General features: G+C 45.6%; 2 protein-coding genes across 16 annotated transcripts in view; one reads left to right on the forward strand and one right to left on the reverse strand.

The window, feature by feature from the left end:
- csf1rb (colony stimulating factor 1 receptor, b) overlaps positions 1–2,696 on the reverse strand; it is a 32,375-nt gene extending 29,679 nt beyond the window's left edge. The window contains exons 1-6 of one of the 8 annotated variants that reach the window (XR_008341872.1): positions 2,380–2,696; positions 2,004–2,062; positions 573–629; positions 392–486; positions 109–304; positions 1–32 (exon numbers count right to left, since the gene is read on the reverse strand). The exon at positions 1–32 is cut by the window's left edge and continues 226 nt beyond it. The gene's annotated coding sequence lies outside the window, so the exon portion shown is untranslated. Of the gene's footprint in view, positions 33–108; positions 305–391; positions 487–572; positions 630–1,992; positions 2,090–2,379 lie in introns of all 8 variants that reach the window. The other 7 variants (XR_008341871.1, XR_008341870.1, XR_008341869.1 and 4 more) reach the window with 7 other exon arrangements.
- Positions 2,697–3,951: 1,255 nt separating this feature from the next.
- Positions 3,952–18,104, forward strand: LOC128456589 (arf-GAP with Rho-GAP domain, ANK repeat and PH domain-containing protein 1). Of its 8 annotated transcripts, none has more exons than XM_053440805.1 (26): positions 3,953–4,097; positions 5,141–5,226; positions 5,318–5,349; positions 5,587–6,042; positions 6,483–6,581; positions 6,660–6,852; positions 6,935–7,048; positions 7,239–7,343; positions 7,511–7,571; positions 7,912–8,032; positions 8,402–8,666; positions 9,228–9,427; positions 10,373–10,458; positions 10,905–11,087; positions 11,328–11,396; positions 12,484–12,583; positions 14,765–14,821; positions 15,104–15,230; positions 15,381–15,480; positions 15,935–16,160; positions 16,631–16,733; positions 16,831–17,045; positions 17,136–17,339; positions 17,427–17,532; positions 17,659–17,800; positions 17,887–18,104. In XM_053440805.1, exons 2-26 carry the CDS (start codon positions 5,141–5,143, stop codon positions 17,926–17,928), a joined length of 3,492 nt encoding a protein of 1,163 aa, XP_053296780.1. In that variant the 5' UTR covers positions 3,953–4,097; the 3' UTR covers positions 17,929–18,104. The 8 variants fall into 8 exon arrangements, with proteins under 8 accessions (XP_053296776.1, XP_053296777.1, XP_053296779.1 ...); XM_053440806.1 differs by having other exon boundaries at positions 16,631–16,676; XM_053440801.1 differs by having other exon boundaries at positions 3,952–4,097; positions 17,659–18,104.

Raw genomic sequence — 18,104 nt, forward strand, 5'->3', positions numbered from 1 at the left:
TGTACCCACCGGGACTAACCATTCATCTGGACCTGGGGGGGACAGACACATGACGACAGGTCTCACAGGTAGGACATGTGGGTCAATGTCTGTGGGAAATATGGTCACCTTGTCCAGGAATAAACACGTCCACGTGTCTGCTCTGATAGGAAGATGTCTCCTCACAGGTGTATCTTCCAGAATTCCTCCAGGTGACGTTACTGAGCTGCAGGATGCTGCTGGAACCCCGGGTCTCCACGAAGACCCCGTCTACCACAGTGTCCCGAGGTAACCGCCATGTAACCTGACTCCACCCTGAGCACACCTGAGGAGACAGACAGGTACCTGAACACGTTTGAGGAGACAGACAGGTACCTGAACACACTTGAGGAGACAGACAGGTGACACTGACCACAGTGAAGTTGGAGTTAGAGACCAACAGAACTTCAGAGGCTGATGGGTGCAGCTCCAGACTGACGCCCCCTTCCGGATGAACCAGAAACACACCTGCAGGCAGACAGGTACACAGACAGACGGGTAGACAGACAGGTATCTGTCCACCTGTAAGTTGTATTTCATTTTTTGTAACCTACCCAGCAGGAGGTGCAGCAGGTTCAGGCTTCTGATGGAAGATATCATGGCCGCTGGTCCTGACCAATAACACAGAGATTTCAAAATAAGAGCCTGACCCGAACCAAGGGAGATTTCAAAGTACAACTATGCTGTTCTGTCAGTTTTTATTCATCTATATAAGTTTATAAAATATTTTATTTAAAATGATCAGATACACAAGGTAAAACAACCTAAACAACAAATCAGAAAACAGCTCAGGGTATCTCAGCCAATCACAGGTCTCACTGAGCGTGTGGCGGAAGAATGTGAGCCGACCACAGAAGAAGAAAAAACACTTGGGTAGGTATTTCCTGTGGGCAGCGGAGAGGAGTCACAGCCAATCAGAGCACAGCAGCTCTGTGCTGCTAAATCCGACAGAGAGAGAGACAGAGAGAGAGAGAGAGACAGAGAGAGAGAGAGAGAGAGAGAGAGAGACAGAGAGAGACAGAGAGAGACAGAGAGACAGAGACAGAGAGATAGAGACAGAAAGAGAGAGAGAGAGAGAGAGAGAGAGAGAGAGAGACAGACAGACAGAGAGAGACAGACAGACAGAGAGAGACAGAGAAAGAGGAAGAGAAAGAGAAAGAGAAAGAGAAAGAGACAGAGACAGACACAGAGAGACAGAGACAGAGACAGAGAAAGAGACAGAGACAGAGAAAGAGAGACAGAGAGAGACATACAGAGACAGACACAGAGACAGAGACAGAGACAGAGACAGAGAAAGAGACAGAGACAGAGAGAGAGAGACAGAGAGAGACAGACAGAAACAGAGACAGAGACAGAGAAAGAGACAGAGACAGAGACAGAGAGAGAGAGACAGAGAGAGACAGACAGAAACAGAGACAGAGACAGAGAAAGAGACAGAGACAGAGAGAGAGAGACAGAGAGAGACAGACAGAGACAGAGAGAGAGAGACAGAGAGAGACAGACAGAAACAGAGACAGAGACAGAGAAAGAGACAGAGACAGAGACAGAGAGAGAGAGACAGAGAGAGACAGACAGAAACAGAGACAGAGACAGAGAAAGAGACAGAGACAGAGAGAGAGAGACAGAGAGAGACAGACAGAGACAGAGAGAGAGAGACAGAGAGAGACAGACAGAAACAGAGACAGAGACAGAGAAAGAGACAGAGACAGAGAGAGAGAGACAGAGAGAGACAGACAGAGACAGAGAGAGAGAGACAGAGAGAGACAGACAGAGAGAGAGAGACAGAGAGAGACAGACAGAGACAGAGAGAGAGAGACAGAGAGAGACAGACAGAAACAGAGACAGAGACAGAGAAAGAGACAGAGACAGAGAGAGAGAGACAGAGAGAGACAGACAGAGACAGAGAGAGAGAGACAGAGAGAGACAGACAGAGACAGAGACAGAGACAGAGACAGGGAGAGATGTGTGTCTCACGTCTCTCTCACTCCTCCATGATGAAGGTTGTTTCCTGTCTCTTGATTGGTTCAGATCTGATGAATCACAGCTGTCAATCAGAGGCCAGATCAGTTACCTTTGAGAGAAACATCAGCTGATCATTGTCATGACGATACTATTATATTGATTTATATTGAATACATATTTCATGAAAATAAAAAAACATTGAAAATCCAAAGGGAAGACAATCTGGGTTGGCCCTGGTGGCTGGCTCTGGTATAGGTCATGAACCTCCTCCATGTTAACTAATGGGACGTGGACCAAATAAGTATTTGTGTTTTTCTGCAGAAACACAAACAAGTTGAATCATCTAAAGAAGAATTTTATCAAATTGAAATAAAGAAAAGATATTTAGTTTCTTCAGACCTTCTGTTTATGCTGCTGATCTTCTTCTTCTTCTTCTTCTTCTTCTTCTTCTTCTTCTTCTTCTTCTTCTTCACTCCTCTTCTTCAGTCTCATTCTAAACACACGACGAATGGAAACCAACATACTGAGTCAGAGAGAGAGAGAGAGTCTGCAGGAGAGAGGGAAGGAAAAGAGCAAGAGACATTTCCTTAGAGCGAGAGAGAGAGAGAGTGAGAGAGAGAGAGGGAGAGAGAGAGAGAGAGAGAGAGAGAGAGCGAGAGGGAGGGGGAGACTGTTTTCAATCTGTCTCTCTGTCACTCCCCCACCCCCGACAGGAAGTCAACACACACACTCAGTGAAAACGAGTGGAAAACTCACAAAAAGACCTTTCAGTGTGTGTGCGTGTATGTGTGTGTGTGTGTGAGAGAGAGAGAGAGAGGGGGGGGGGGGGGGGGTAGAGAGACCTCAGTATCAGCAGTCTTAGTATTGATCAGTAATAAATGTGTCAAAGATCAATAAACAGCTTCAGTCTCCAACAAAGACTTTTATCAAAGGAAATGTAACTGAAACCTTATCGATAAATTGTTGATCGTTAAGTAAATGATCGTTATTGATAAGTAACTGATATTTCTAAAGCAGGAAACTGAAATCCTCCTCCTCATGATGAGTTATCAAGATGTGTCTGTGTGGCGCCCCCTGCTGACTAAATGCTGCTGTAGCTGATGAGTTACTTTTGGTTACATCAGTTTCACCAGGGGGCGCCAGACAAACTGAGCTTCACCACGATGTGAGAGTTATGATCAGAGAGTGACCCTTGCTGGTTGGTCGAAGTTACAGCATCACTGTGGTCGGACTCTGGGTCTCTGCTGCGACAGCAGCACCTGATGGCCGCCAGGGGAACTGCAGTTTCATTATGACAAACTCTTCAGGTTCAAACTTTCTAGATGATTCTGATCAGCGGAGAGAGAAGGTCAACATCTGCCCTCTAGTGGACAACGGAAGTCCAGGTGGTTTGTCCTCAACAGTGATTCATCATACAAACCTCGGACCGCTGGATCACAGGAATCATGTGTGTGTGTGTGTGTGTGTGTGTGTCTGTGTGTGTGTTTTAACTGCACACATTCAGGATTCCATCAGGATGTTCTGTCTCTTCTGAGTCCTCACAACAACTGTAAAACTCTGCTGTTCTCTTTCTGTGCTCGTTAACGACTTTAGCAGGCCAGCATTCACAGACACACACACACACACACACACACACACACACACACACACACGCCTACATTCCTGCAGCAGGTTGAACCAGTGAGATTTCTCTGAGTTCACTGTAAAAGTATTCAGGGTTAAAACAGCTGCTCCTCTTGACATGAACGGAACCACACATGTTCGGGGGGGGGGGGGGGGGGACCTGCTGCTGCTTCACATTAGAAACACTAACCACACAAAATGTCTGTTACTATTTTAAAGAGTTCTTTTGTGAAAACGTTGTTGCTTCTAACAAACACATGTTTACTGTTTGAACTGAAGCTGAATACAAGCAGGTGATCTTCACACATGACCCGCAAAGAGACAGAAACAAAAACAAACACACTGACACACAGTAGGTTTAACAGCAGCAGATTTATGAGTGCAGCTAAATCTGAAACAACTTGTTCAACACGTGAACCAGGAAGAGACACATCAGAGCAGAGGACACGGCCGGGGACAACAGGGGAATCACAGACAGCTGAACCAACAGACAGGTAAGTCACAGACAGCTAAACTAAAGACAAGTTAATCACAGACAGGTGATCTAACAGACAGGTAAATCACAGACAGGTGAACCAACAGACAGGTAAATCACAGACAGGTGCACTAAAAACAGGTAAATCACAGACAGGTGAACTAACAGACAGGTAAACTAAAGACAAGTTAATCACAGACAGCTAAACCAACAGACAGGTAAGTCACAGACAGCTGAACTAACAGACAGGTAAACTAAAGACAAGTTAATCACAGACAGGTGAACTAACAGACAGGTAAACTAAAGACAAGTTAATCACAGACAGGTGAACTAACAGACAGGTAAATCACAGACAGCTAAACCAACAGACAGGTAAGTCACAAACAGCTGAACTAACAGACAGGTAAACTAAAGACAAGTTAATCACAGACAGGTGATCTAACAGACAGGTAAATCACAGACAGGTGAACCAACAGACAGGTAAGTCACAGACAGGTGCACTAAAAACAGGTAAATCACAGACAGGTGAACTAACAGACAGGTAAACTAAAGACAAGTTAATCACAGACAGGTGAACTAACAGACAGGTAAATCACAGACAGCTAAACCAACAGACAGGTAAGTCACAGACAGCTGAACTAACAGACAGGTAAACTAAAGACAAGTTAATCACAGACAGGTGAACTAACAGACAGGTAAATCACAGACAGCTAAACTAAAGACAAGTTAATCACAGACAGGGGATCTAACAGACAGGTAAACCACAGACAGGTGAACTAAAGACAGGTAAACACAGACAGGTGAACTAAAGACAGGTTAATCACAGACAGGTAAACTAAAGACAGGTAAATCACAGACAGGTGAACTAAAGACAGGTTAATCACAGACAGGTAAACTTAACACAGGTTAATCACAGACAGGTGAACTAAAGACAGGTAAATCACAGACAGGTAAACTAAAGACAGGTAAATCACAGACAGGTAAACTTAACACAGGTTAATCACAGACAGGTGAACTAAAGACAGGTAAACTGATCTCTTTTATTTCCCGCCCTGTCTCCAGATGACTCCTCCTCCTTCACCTCCTGTCCCCAAACCTAGAGCTCGTTACAAGACGACCAGTTTGAGCTCCGCCTCCTCGTTAGACAGGTGAGTTCATTTTGAAATCTTTGCAACAAACATTTAATTCTATGTCACAAACAGTTAAATGTAACGTTAACAAGATGTTTGTGTGTTTCAGGAGCGATGACAACACGGTTCCTCGGAGCAGAGGTAACTCTGAGTTTTTCTGTGAAGACAGAAGAACCGGTTTCATGTTTGTGTTGCAGCTTTAAGTGTGAAACCAGTTTTAGTGATGATGTCATGTCATACAAGTATAGAACCTTTAAAGGCTCTGTCGTATCTGTGTTGTGTCATTGTGTCGTTGTGTTGCTGACAAATTAACTCTGAAAATCCACCCTCAGGGCTCTTACTATGAAAGTCCCTTAATGACTGTTTCCTCCTCCTCAGATGACGGTGCTACTCGTCTTCCTCCTTCCTCCGGCTCCGATAATGGCTTCATCTTCCCAACTCTGGTCAGTGTCACTGACATCATCGCAGCCAACATTCCGTCATTGGCTGGGGTCGCTGCTGCTGTTGGGGGCGCCGCCCCCCCAGCCTGCTCTGCCCCCTCTGCCCCCCCCTCCATTGACAGCATAGCTGACAGCATCAACACTCACATACCGAGCTTAGCATGCACTGCTAATGCTCTGGTTAACCCAGCTGATGCTACATCAAAGCCTTCCTCTTGCCCCACACCTGCACCTGCTGCTAACACAGGTGCTGCTAGCATTGTTAGCTCATTAGCAAACATGGCCGCTTCATTAGGGATTATTAGCTTTGTCCCTTCAGCCCCACCCCCCTCAGATGGTAAACCCAACCCCCCTGCACTACAAAGGATTGCACTTCCTGAAGACCATCAAACAGGTATGTCAATCAATCAATCAATCAATCAATCAATCGGTCGGTTGGTTACCATGGTAGCTGATCCTCCTGTTAGCATGGGAGAGCAGAATCTGAACTGAGAGAATTCAGGTTAATGAGGGAACTGGCCTCTTATCTGGGACCGATGACTCAGGGCCCCTGGAGGTCGGGGCCCCCAGGTCAGCTTACTGTTTTGTCCATTTGTTAATTCAAACTTCTTTACAGTTCAATGTTTCAGTCTCAAGAACCTGGATTATAATCCAGACACTCCGAAACCTCAGAGAAATTTAATTTGATTGGTTGAGTCACAAGGCAGATTTTAAACATCGCACAAGTTAAACACACAAGTATAAAAGTAACTGACCCCGTCCCACCAGCACCCCCTGCAGGTCCAAACAACCCACTCCTCCTGATTGGCTGTTCCACATGTTCTCTCTGTTCAGATGTTGGGGCTCTGTCCCATCTGGTTATGTCATCTTTAGACCCAACTGCAGGAGTCATGCTACCTCCTGTAGAGGGAGCTGCTGAACCCACAGACGAAGGTACAGACCCGCACTCACTCCCCCCCCCACCCCCGCCCCCAGCCCAGTCTGACTCCTCTCTGTTGGTTTTGGTTCCAGTTTTAAATCCGTCTCCCCACGACGCTTTAGCCGAAGTCCCGTATGTCACCGTGTTGTCTTGTTGGGATGGTGAGGAAGCTGACTCTGAATCATCCAATGAGGAGGAGGATACTGGAGTAAGCCCTGCCTCCTTTGCAGATGATGGACCACTGGGAGGAGATTCCCCCTCAGACACAGCTACACACACTCACAGGTAGGTAAACTGTGTACAGTACTGTGATAACTATTACGACCAGAAGTGCATGGCTGCTGCTGACAGTGCTGTGATGTTGCAGGGTCCCGATCAATCCTCCAGGTCGTATCATCCCCAAGAGGCCAGCTCCACCTCCTCCTCGTGCTATTGGCCAATCAGAGAAACCTGGAAAACGAGTGAAACAGAAGATCCCAAGGTTCGTTCATGACTTCCATCAAGACCAGGTCAGACCCCAGAGTATTCCTGTTTTACCCAGGATGCTTTTGGAGCTGAACTGGCCGGTCTGAAGTGGATTCTGATTGATGTCATGAAAGTGAAGAGTTTAAACTTTATTTATGTTAGTAATAAACGTAGATGTATAATCAAACATCATGCTTGACCTGCAGAGCAGCAACGATCCGAGTGTCCAGGAAGAAGTGCAGCAACGGAAGTTCACGTCCACAGAGCACTGTGGTCCGGTCCAGCTGGTTGGACGTCTGGAAGGGCTTCAGGTACCATCACAGTCACATGTGGGCCCCAGGAACCCCAGGGCCCGGCTTTGTATTTAAATATGTTTATATATATATATGTACACACATGAATTTATATAAGGAAAAATATCACTGCTGATTTTATATATGATGTATTGACTTATCTGAATGTCCGCTCTCTCTAACAGACACAATGTGCTATGGGCAACTTTGGACGGACAGCAGATGTCTCTGTGGAAGAAACGCACAGTGAGCCTGTCCCTGTCTGTCTGTCTGTCTGTCTGTCTTTCTGTGTGTCTCTTTCTATGTCCCTGTCTTTCTCTGTGTCCCTGTCCATCTGTCTCTGTCTGTCCCGGTCTGTCTCTCGGTGTCTCTGTCTGTCTCTGTGTCCCTGTCTGTGTTTGTCCCTATCTATGTGTCCCTGTCTGTCTCTGTACCAGTCTCTCTCTCTGAACCTGTCTGTTAGTATCAGAATCTGTCTCTCACCACGTCCTTGTCTCTCTCTCTGTACCTGTGTGTCAGTATCTGTTCCTTTCTCTCTCTCTCTGTCTGTACCTGTCTGTAGAGTGATGGGTGTGTTTGTTTTCAGGACCGGTTCAGTGAGGTGTTGTTTCATGTGTCCAGTATCACCAACGTGAAGACACAGGACAAAGGAAGATTCTCTGTTTACTTCAGGAAGAAACATTACGACTTCATGGCTCATAGTGACGGTAAGAATCACAGACTGTCAATCAACATGGCGTCTCTTTCGCCCCCCCGGTGGCTGGCAGAGACGTCACAATGGACAGCTGTGACTGACGCAGCAGCATTCGTGTCTGAGATGTTTTAGTTTCATATCTGGAGGAAGTGGAGACGTGTTATTTATAGTCTGTGGTAAGAAGAGTCACTGCACGGTGGTCTGCTGAAATGCTTGTTCAACATGTCGTCAGTCCGAGCTAACTCCTCCTCTGATTGGCTTTTGGCTTCATCTGGATCAGTGTGTTGCTGCAGCTCAGAGTAGAAGCATTTATTTTGATAATCCAGAGGTAACAGGTAATGGACATGTGATATTAACAAAAGTTCATGGTTTCTCCTCTCAGAGGTTCAGGATGGTTGGGTTGCGTCGCTGCTGGCGTCACGAGGCCAGCCAAGCCCCCCCCCTGCCCAACTGCATGGACCAATCACCATTAAAGAGCCCCGGAGTCGCGCCTATGCGGCAGTCTGGGGTCACGATCTCTGGATTTACCCCAACAAAGAGGGCTACCTGCTGGGCATCGCCTCCTTCTCTGTCCCCCTGAACGTGGCCGCAGTGAAATCTACAGGAAAACACTCGTTTACCCTCATCACTCCATACAAGAGCTTCAAGTACACACCTGTCTGTCTACCTGTCTGTCTATCTGTCTGTCTATCTGTCTGTCTCCCTGTCTGTCTACCTGTCTGTGCACCTGTCTGTCTACCTGTCTTTCTACCTGTCTGTCTACCTGTCTGTGCACCTGTCTGTCTACCTGTCTGTGCACCTGTCTGTCTACCTGTCTGTCTACCTGTCTGTGCACCTTTCTGTCTACCTGTCTGTCTACCTGTCTGTGCACCTGTCTGTCTACCTGTCTGTGCACCTGTCTGTGCACCTGTCTGTCTATCTGTCTGTCTACCAGTCTGTTGACCTGTCTGTCTACCTGTCGGTGCACCTGTCTGTGCACCTGTCTGTCTACCTGTCTGTCTACCAGTCTGTCTATCTGTCTGTGCACCTGTCTGTCTACCTGTCTGTCTACCAGTCTGTCTACCAGCCTGTCTACCAGTCTGTTGACCTGTCTGTCTACCTGTCTGTGCACCTGTCTGTGCACCTGTCTGTCTACCAGTCTGTCTACCTGTCTGTCTACCAGTCTGTTGACCTGTCTCCCCCCCCCCCCCCCCTTCCCCCATACACAGTCTGTCGGTCGACTCTTCGAAGGACCTGCCACTCTGGTTGGACGGTCTGTCCTTGTCTATCCGCAGTGCTCTGTCCTGCAGCCAGGTGGCGATGCGCCTTCTGGAAAACCCCTGCAACAAGGTGTGTGGTGACTGTGGCTCAGCCAATCCTGAGTGGGCGTCGGTCAACCTGTTGCTGGTCATCTGTGAGGCGTGTGCAGGTATGTGAAGGAGTGAATGTGTGTATGAGTGAAGGAGTGAAGGAGTAAAGGAGTGAATGTGTGTATGAGTGAAAGATTGAAGGAGTGAATGTGTGTATGAGTGAAGGAGTGAAAGAGTGAAGGATTGAAGGAGTGAAGGAGTGAATGTGTGTATGACTGACGGAGTGAAAGACTGAAAGAGTGAAAGAGTGAAGGAGTGAAAGAGTGAATGAGTGAAAGAGTTAAGGAGTGAATGTGTGAATGTGTGAATGTGTGAAGGAGTGAATGTGTGTATGAGTGAAGGAGTGAATGTATGTATGAGTGAAGGAGTGAAAGAGTGAAAGACTGTATGAGTGAAGGAGTGAAGGAGTGAAAGATTGAATGTGTGTATGAGTGAAGGAGTGAATGTGTGTATGAGTGAAGGAGTGAAGGAGTGAATGTGTGTATGAGTGAAAGAGTGAAGGAGTGAAGGAGTGAATGTGTGTATGAGTGAAGGAGTGAATGTGTGTATGAGTGAAGGAGTGAAGGAGTGAAGGAGTGAAGGAGATCCTTAACATTCTTGTTTTTTTATCTTCAACATTAACAGGGCCACAGTCTGGGCCTTTATATACTATTAAGCTTAGATCAACATTGTGAATCCTGATTATGTGAAAAACTTCGATAAATAGATGATACACCTTAAAGTCATATTAGGTTAAACATAAAGTTTTTATTAAAAACATCTGTAAAAGGAGTTGGACATCAAATTGTATCACAGCATTAATAGTCAAACTGAAACACAGTTGATCCTGAAGGAGCTTAGAAAAACATCTGTTTTTTAATTATCAATTTTCATCTCAATCACCTCAATAAGGAAATTTATTTAGCTTTTCTCATGTGTAAAGAGCTTAGTCTTAGTGTGAAATGCTAACATTGCTAACTGATCCACTGGTTTGAATGAAGAATGCTAACAGAGTCTGCTCTTAGGTCAGCATCGCGCTCTGGGTAGTAACCTGTCGAAGGTACGCAGTCTGAAGATGGACAACAAGGTCTGGACTGAACCACTGTTACAGGTGAGGGGGGGCTGAACCACTGTTACAGTCGAGGGGGGGGGGGGGGGCTGAACCACTGTTACAGTTGGGGGGGGCTGAACCACTGTCAAAGGTGAGGGGAGGGGGCTGAACCACAGTTACAGTCGAGGAGGGGGCTGAACCACTGTTACAGGCGAGGGGGGGGCTGAAGCACTTTTACAGGTGCGGGGCGGGGGGGGGGGGGGCTAGACCACTGTTACAGTCAAGGGGGGGGGGCTGAACCACTGTTAAAGGTGAGGGGGGGGCTGAACCACTGCTACAGGTGCGGGGGGGCTAGACCACTGTTACAACAGAGGGGGGGGCTGAACCACTGTTGCAGGTGGGGGGGGGTGGGGGGAGCTGAACCACTGTAACAGGTGGGTGGGGGGGGGGCTGAAATATCTAAGATGTAAACATTTAGTAAACCTATAGTTTAAATCCTCTTTCAGCTGTTTGTCGCCTACGGGAACCGGCTGGCCAATCAGGTGTGGGCGGCCTCAGTGCCGGCAGCCGAGCAGCTGATTCCTGACTCGTCTGATGAGGAGAGGTCAAAGTTCATCCAGGATAAATACAGCAGGGGGCGCTACAGACGAGTCCATCCACTGACGTCCTGTCTCTCTCTAATGGACCAGGTTTTTTATGAATACATAAATTTCAATAAACAATATTGATACAGATGTATTTATTTAATCCTTTATTAATATAGTAAAACTAGAAAACTAGTTAACTAGTTAAGACTTTGCCGAGCTACAGATATATTTTTTATTGGTTAAAGTCAAACATTTCACCGTGGTAGCAGGTAGAAAGTTAATAAAAATAAATTGAATCAATAAGTTTCTATATTGTGTATATATTGAATTTGTGTGTTTCAGAGGCTGCGAGAGGTGGCGTGTACTGATGACATCGAGGAAACCATGTCTCTGATCTGCTCAGGGGCAAAGGTCAGATCTCACACACACACACACACACACAATGTTCAACACACACATTTAAATAATGTTTTAATGGAACTGAATGCAGACCTGAATGTAACGTTTAAAGGCCCAGTTCAGAAAATTAGTGAGAGACGTGAAACTATTAGTATTAATAATAATGTCTGTCTCTCTCTTGTCATCTCTCTCTTTTCATCTCTCTCTCTCTCTTGTCCTCTTTCTCTCTTGTCCTCATCCTCTCTTGTCCTATCTCTCTCTTGTCCTCTTTCTCTCTTGTCCTCTCTCTTTCTTGTCCTCTCTCCCTCGTCCTCTCTCTCTTTCTTGTCCTCTCTCCCTCGTCCTCTCTCTCTTTTCACCTCTGTCTCTCGTCCTCTCTCTCCCTTGTCCTCTTTCTCTCTTGTCCTCTCTCTTTCTTGTCCACTCTCTCTTGTCCTCTCTCTCCTGTCCTCTGTCTCTTGCCTCTCTCTCTTGTCCTCTCTCTCTGGTCCTCTCTCTCTAAAGAGGTGATGTCAGCTGTTTATGAGGGGCTACCTGTGTGTGTGTGTTGTTGTTTTTCATTCCTGAATGAATTGTCTAATGTGACAAAGTGTTTGTAACATTTACTTTTAATGTGAAAACAATGTTTACAAACTGTAACAAAAATCAATTCAGATGACACAACTGTCACAGTCGTTTTAATAGGGCAGGATTTGTATACACGTCGCTGCTGATTGGCTGACACTTCAGACACACCCACTCAAAGCTTGTGGACACATTTAGAGGAAACGTGATGTGGCAGAACGTGAGAGGGACACACGTGTCTTCTCCTAAAGACAATTACTTTGATAAACTTTAACGAGACATTTGCAGCTGTGAATTAAAGGTTGGAATCTACATCTTGTATTTTTTATTGAGTCGGATATAACAACTGCTTACTACATACAACATACATGACGATGTGCTCACGTCAACCTGTGACATGGGGACATCCTCTCATGGGGGGGGCCACAGCAGCTCAATGATCAAACCTTGTTGTCATGGAAACATCAGTCTCCGTCAAAGACAGGGAGAGAACTCTGTGACATCACATGATCGTTGTCATGTGACCTGTGTACAGGTGCGTCAGACAGATCCTCAGAGCCCCTCCCCCATCCTCCTGGCTGAGAGGGCGGGTCATGCTCTGCAGAGTGAGCTGCTCCGACTCAACGAGTACACAGGTAACACACACACACAGGTAACACACACACAGGTAACACACACACACAGGCAGCACACACACACACACACAGGTAACACACACACAGGTAGCACACACACACACACAGGTAACACACAGACACACAGGTAGCACACACACACACACAGGTAACACACACACAGGTAGCACACACACACAGGTAGCACACACACACACACTCACACACACAGGTAACACACACACACACACAGGTAACACACACACACACAGGTAACACACACACACAGGTTACACACACACAGGTAGCACACACACACACACACAGGTAACACACACAGGTAACACACACACACACAGGTAACACACACACACAGGTTACACACACACAGGTAGCACACACACACACACACACACACAGGTAACACACACACACAGGTTACACACACACAGGTAGCACACACACACACACACACACACAGGTAGCACACACACACACACACACACACAGGTAACACACACACACACGCGTTGAGCAGCCGCTCACTGACTCACCGGCTGCTTCTTATCACTGGAAACAGTGAAAACACAGAGTTCTTCTGGTCTCAACTGATCAGAGATCAGCACAGCAGCTTCTTGATCAGAGCAGAAGCTGCAGTTGGTTTCTACCGAGCTTCAGTTCCTGTGTCCGCCTCCAGTCGGACCTGCTCTCACCTTTTGTTTTCACATTTCGCCAACTAAAATATACATTTTTAAGCTATTAGGCTTAAAATGTCAACAGTTTTCTTTATTGTCGTTCTATAATTTCATAAATGCCACAAGCTATAGTTTAGTATAGTATAACTTTATATTATTACATTACATTACATTTCATTTAGCTGACGCTTTTATCCAAAGCGACTCAAAATAAGTGCATCAACTCCGAGGGAACAGACCCAGAACAACAAGAATCAAGAAAGTACAATTTCTTCAAAATAAAACAAAACTACAAAGTGCTATAAGTAAGTGCCATTTAAGTGCTACTAAAGTGTTAGTTTCAAAGAGTTGTTAGTGTTTTGTTTTTATTTTATTTTATTTTATTTTTTTCATTCATTCAAGGTAAAGTCGGAAGAGGTGTGTTTTTAGTTTTCGGCGGAAGATGTGTAAACTTTCAGATGTCCGGATGTCAATGGGGAGCTCATTCCACCAATCAGGAGCCAGGACAGGAAACAGTCGTGATTTAGTGTTCAGCAGTGAGGGAGCAACGAGCCGATTAGCTGAAGCAGAGCGGAAGTGAACGAGCCGGGGTGTAACGTTTGACCAGGTCCTGGATGTAGACTGGACCTGATCCATTCACAGCATGGTACCAAGTACTAATGTTTTGAACCGGATGCGAGCGGCCACTGGTAACCAGTGAAGGGAGCGGAGGAGCGGAGTAGTGTGAGTGAATTTAGGTTAAAAACCAGTCGAGCTGCTGGTTTCTGGATGAGCTGCAGAGGTCAGATGGCAGCAGCAGGTAGACCTGCCAGGAGGGAGTTATAGTAATCTAGACGTGAGATGACCAGAACCTGGACCAGAACCTGGATCTGGACCAGAACCTGCACCGCCTTCTGAGTGAGAAGGGGGCGTATTCTCCTGATGTTGTACAGCATGAATCTACAGGACCGTGTTGTTGCAGTAATGTTGGCAGTAAGGGAGAGTTGGCTGTCGAGTGTCACACCCAGGTTCCTAGCAGTCTGAGTGGGGGTTAACACGGAGTTGTCAAAGTTAATAGTCAGGTCATGCGCGGAGAGTCTTTCCCTGGAAGGAAAAGTAGTTCAGTCTTGTCAAGGTTAATCTTCAGGTGGTGTGCAGACGTACACTGAGAGATGTCAGTCAGACAGGCAGAGACTCGTGCTGCTACCTGTGTTTCAGATCGGGGAGAAGACCAAATTAGTTGGGTGTCATCAGCATAGCTATGGTCATTGAGGTAGGAAGAGAGCAGGGAGAGAGCAGAGCCTGATCCACCCAGGTCCTGATGGACCTGGGTGGCACAAAGTGAGAACTGGTCAAAAGGTCCCAACTCCAGAGGTTGTAGACTCAAACTGGTCCTCACAAAGTAGCTGTACAAGAACACAGGTAACACACTCACACACTCACACACGCACACATAAACAGACACACACACACACAAACAGGCACACACACACACACACACATTCCCCTGTTGTTTTTTTCTCTTCAGAAGTCCCGCCTCACCAGCCCCAGTCAATTAATAGGAGACCTGACTCCGCCCCCTCAGGTAGAAACATTTAAATGTTTTCATTTGAAACATTTTCTCATTTATGTGTGTGTGTGGTTGTGTGTGTGTGTGTGTCTGTGTGTGTGTTGCCTGCTTGTGTGTCTGTGTGTGTGTGTTTCCTGCTTGTGTGTGTGTGTGTGCATGTGTTGCCTGCTTGTGTGTCTATTGCCTGCTTGTGTGTTAACTAAGTGTGTGTGTGTCTGTTACCTGTGTGTGTGTATGTATGTTTCCTGCTTGTGGGTGTGTGTGGGTGTGTGTTAACTAAGTGTGTGTGTGTCCCAGGTGAGGAGGAGGAGGAGCTTCATGGGAAACTGGAAGAAGATCGTTTTCTTTTCTCGGTAGAAAACGATTCAGCAGCTTGTGACGTCCTCGACCTGCGAGAGCTTCTGTCAGTGTTCATCAAATACGGGTAAACACTACTACTTCTAGTACTTCCAGTAGTACTAGTAGTACTACTAGAACTTCTACTCTAATAGTAGAACTACTGGAACTACAGTACAGATGATCCCTGCGAGCGTCTTATGGCTGATGATGTCACTTCCTGTTCCTGTGTGTTCAGAGCGGCCAATGAGTTTGAGATGGTGACGTTGAGCGATCAGCTGATTTGTGCAGCTGACGATCACGACACTCTGATGACTCACCTGCTGCACATCCTGAAGGTAAGCCCTGTGTGTTCATCCTCAGATAGTCATATAATATATAATATATAATGTATAATATATAATATAATATATATAATTTATAATATATAATATATCATTTATAATTTATAATATATAATATATAATATATAATGTATAATATATAATATATAATATATAATTTATAATTTATAATATATAATATATAATTTATAATATATAATTTATAATATATAATTTATAATTTATAATATATAATATATAATTTATAATATATAATTTATAATTTTTAATATATAATTTATAATTTATAATTTATAATATATAATATATAATATATAATTTATAATATATAATTTATAATGTATAATATATAATATATAATATAATATATATAATATATAATATATAATTTATCATTTATAATACATAATGTATAATATATAATATAACCACAGTTTCTTGTTTCTAGGTGATTCTCCCAGGGGGTGTGTCTTATGCAGAGGTGGGCGGGGCGTCGGCTGTCAGTAAAGTGTGTGTGGTTGAAGTGGGCGGAGCCTCGAGTCAGTCTGACGCCTGGTTATTACTCTGTGAGGATGGCGTCAGCATCCACCCCGTCCACAGACACACACACACAGACACACACAGACACACACACCCGACTGTGAGGATGGAACTGAGCACGATCCGTCACCATGGTAACCTTTGAGAAATTAAACATTTTAGTAAGAAGGTTCAGGCTCTGTGTGTGTGTGTGTGTGTGTGTGTGTGTGTGTGTGTCTGTGTGTGTGTGTCTGTGTGTGTGTGTCTGTGTCTGTGTGTGTGTGTGTGTGTGTGTGTGTGTGTGTGTGTGTGTGTGTGTGTGTGTGTGTGTGTGTGTGTGTGTGTGTGTGTCTGTGTGTGTGTGTCTGTGTCTGTGTCTGTGTGTGTGTGTGTGTCTGTGTCTGTGTGTGTGTGTGTGTGTGTGTGTGTGTGTGTGTGTGTGTGTGTGTGTGTGTGTGTGTGTGCGTGCGTGCGTGCGTGTACGTGTGCGTGTGTGTGCGTGCGTGTACGTGTGCTTGTGTGTGCGTGCGTGTGCATGTGTGTGTCTCAGACTGGAAAATGTTTTCAAAATGAGTCAAAACTAAATTTTGGACAAAACATATTTTTTATTTACATCGTCCTTCAGAACTGGACCCATCCAAAAACGTCATCACCATGGAAACTGGAGACAGGTGTTTACCACACACACAACAACAACAACAACAACAACAGCTCAAGACAGAAAGAATGTGATTGACATTAAAGGGTTCGATGTTTCCAAGCTTCTGATTGGCTGAATCAATCGTCCTCTTGACATGACAGGTAGTGTTTGGTTTCTCTCTTCAGGGGCGTGTCTTTGCGTTTCAAGGAGCAGCACAGCTGTCAGTCCTGGTTCAACCACCTGCAGAGAGCTCTGACCAATCACAGCTCGGATCCTCACCGTCCTCCAGCAGCCAATCACAGCTCCACTCGTCAGGCTCTGTACCCAGATCTGGACGTGGGCTTGAGAGGTTCAGTACCGCAGGGTATCGAACGCTGCATCTCCCACATCACCGCCCACGGTCAGAACAAGTGCAGTAAACCAGTTGTTGGGGCCTCTGAGGCCCCCAGGGTCCTTCACAGCTGCCTGAACACAAACATGTCTGTCTCAGGTTTGAAGGTGGAGGGCGTGTACCGCCGCTGTGGCCTTGCTGCCAAAGTGAACCAATTGGTGGAGGCTCTGATGACGTCACCAAGTTCTGCCCCCCTGGAAAGTGACGAGCAGGGTGTGTTGGACGCTGGCTCCGCCCTCAAACAATATGTCCGCCAGCAGCAGGGTTTAATCCCCAACGTACAGCCGTGGCTGCAGGCCGCAGGTCAGTACACAGTACCTGCAGTACAAGTACATGTAGTACTACTCCAGTAATCAGAGTTCAGTGTAGTAACAGTACTTTGTCTCTCAGTGGTTTCAGATCAACGCTCCAGGTTTAAAGCTTATCAACGGTTACTACGCCAACTTCCTGACGACAACCGAGCTACACTGAGCGCACTGTTCGCACACTTCTACATGTAATACACACACACACCAGACACACACACACAGTAACACACACACACAGTAACACACACAGTAACACACAGTAACACAAAGTAACAGAAGTAGCACAAACAGATGTTGTTTGTGTGTCTGTTCAGGGTCCAGGTGTTCTCTCAGGTGAACAAGATGTCCGCTCAGAATCTTGCTCTGATTCTCGTCCCGTCTCTGTTTCACACCTTGAGCCAGGATCTGCTCACACTCACCAGAGAGTTCATCATCCACCACCCACTGCTGTTCCTGGTAAACACACAACACACACACACACACACACACACACCACATACATCTGACCCACACACCCCGATCAGTCACTGTTTTCTGTGCAGACACCTGAGGAAGAGGAGGAGGAACAGATCACAGTCTTCTGATGAAGAAGAAGAAGAAGAAGAAGAAGAAGGAAGAGAAATTAGAAGTGATATTTTTTCTCTGCATTTTTCACTCATTTACTTGTTTTATTCCTTTATTCCTTTATTTTTTGGATGAAATCAACACAAACACAATATCTATGGAATATTGTGTTTGAATATTAAATCAATGAAAATAA

The sequence above is a fragment of the Pleuronectes platessa genome, chromosome 15, assembly GCF_947347685.1.
Source record: "Pleuronectes platessa chromosome 15, fPlePla1.1, whole genome shotgun sequence".
NCBI lineage: Eukaryota > Metazoa > Chordata > Actinopteri > Pleuronectiformes > Pleuronectidae > Pleuronectes > Pleuronectes platessa.

Bases quoted from the DNA above. Each gene is read 5' to 3' on its own strand.
- LOC128456589 (XM_053440801.1), top strand. From the start codon at position 5,141: ATGACTCCTCCTCCTTCACCTCCTGTCCCCAAACCTAGAGCTCGTTAC. The intron at 12,584-14,764 runs GTAACACACACA...TTTTCTCTTCAG, and splicing joins CCGACTCAACGAGTACACAG to AAGTCCCGCCTCACCAGCCC. The intron at 15,481-15,934 runs GTAAGCCCTGTG...TCTTGTTTCTAG, and splicing joins ACCTGCTGCACATCCTGAAG to GTGATTCTCCCAGGGGGTGT.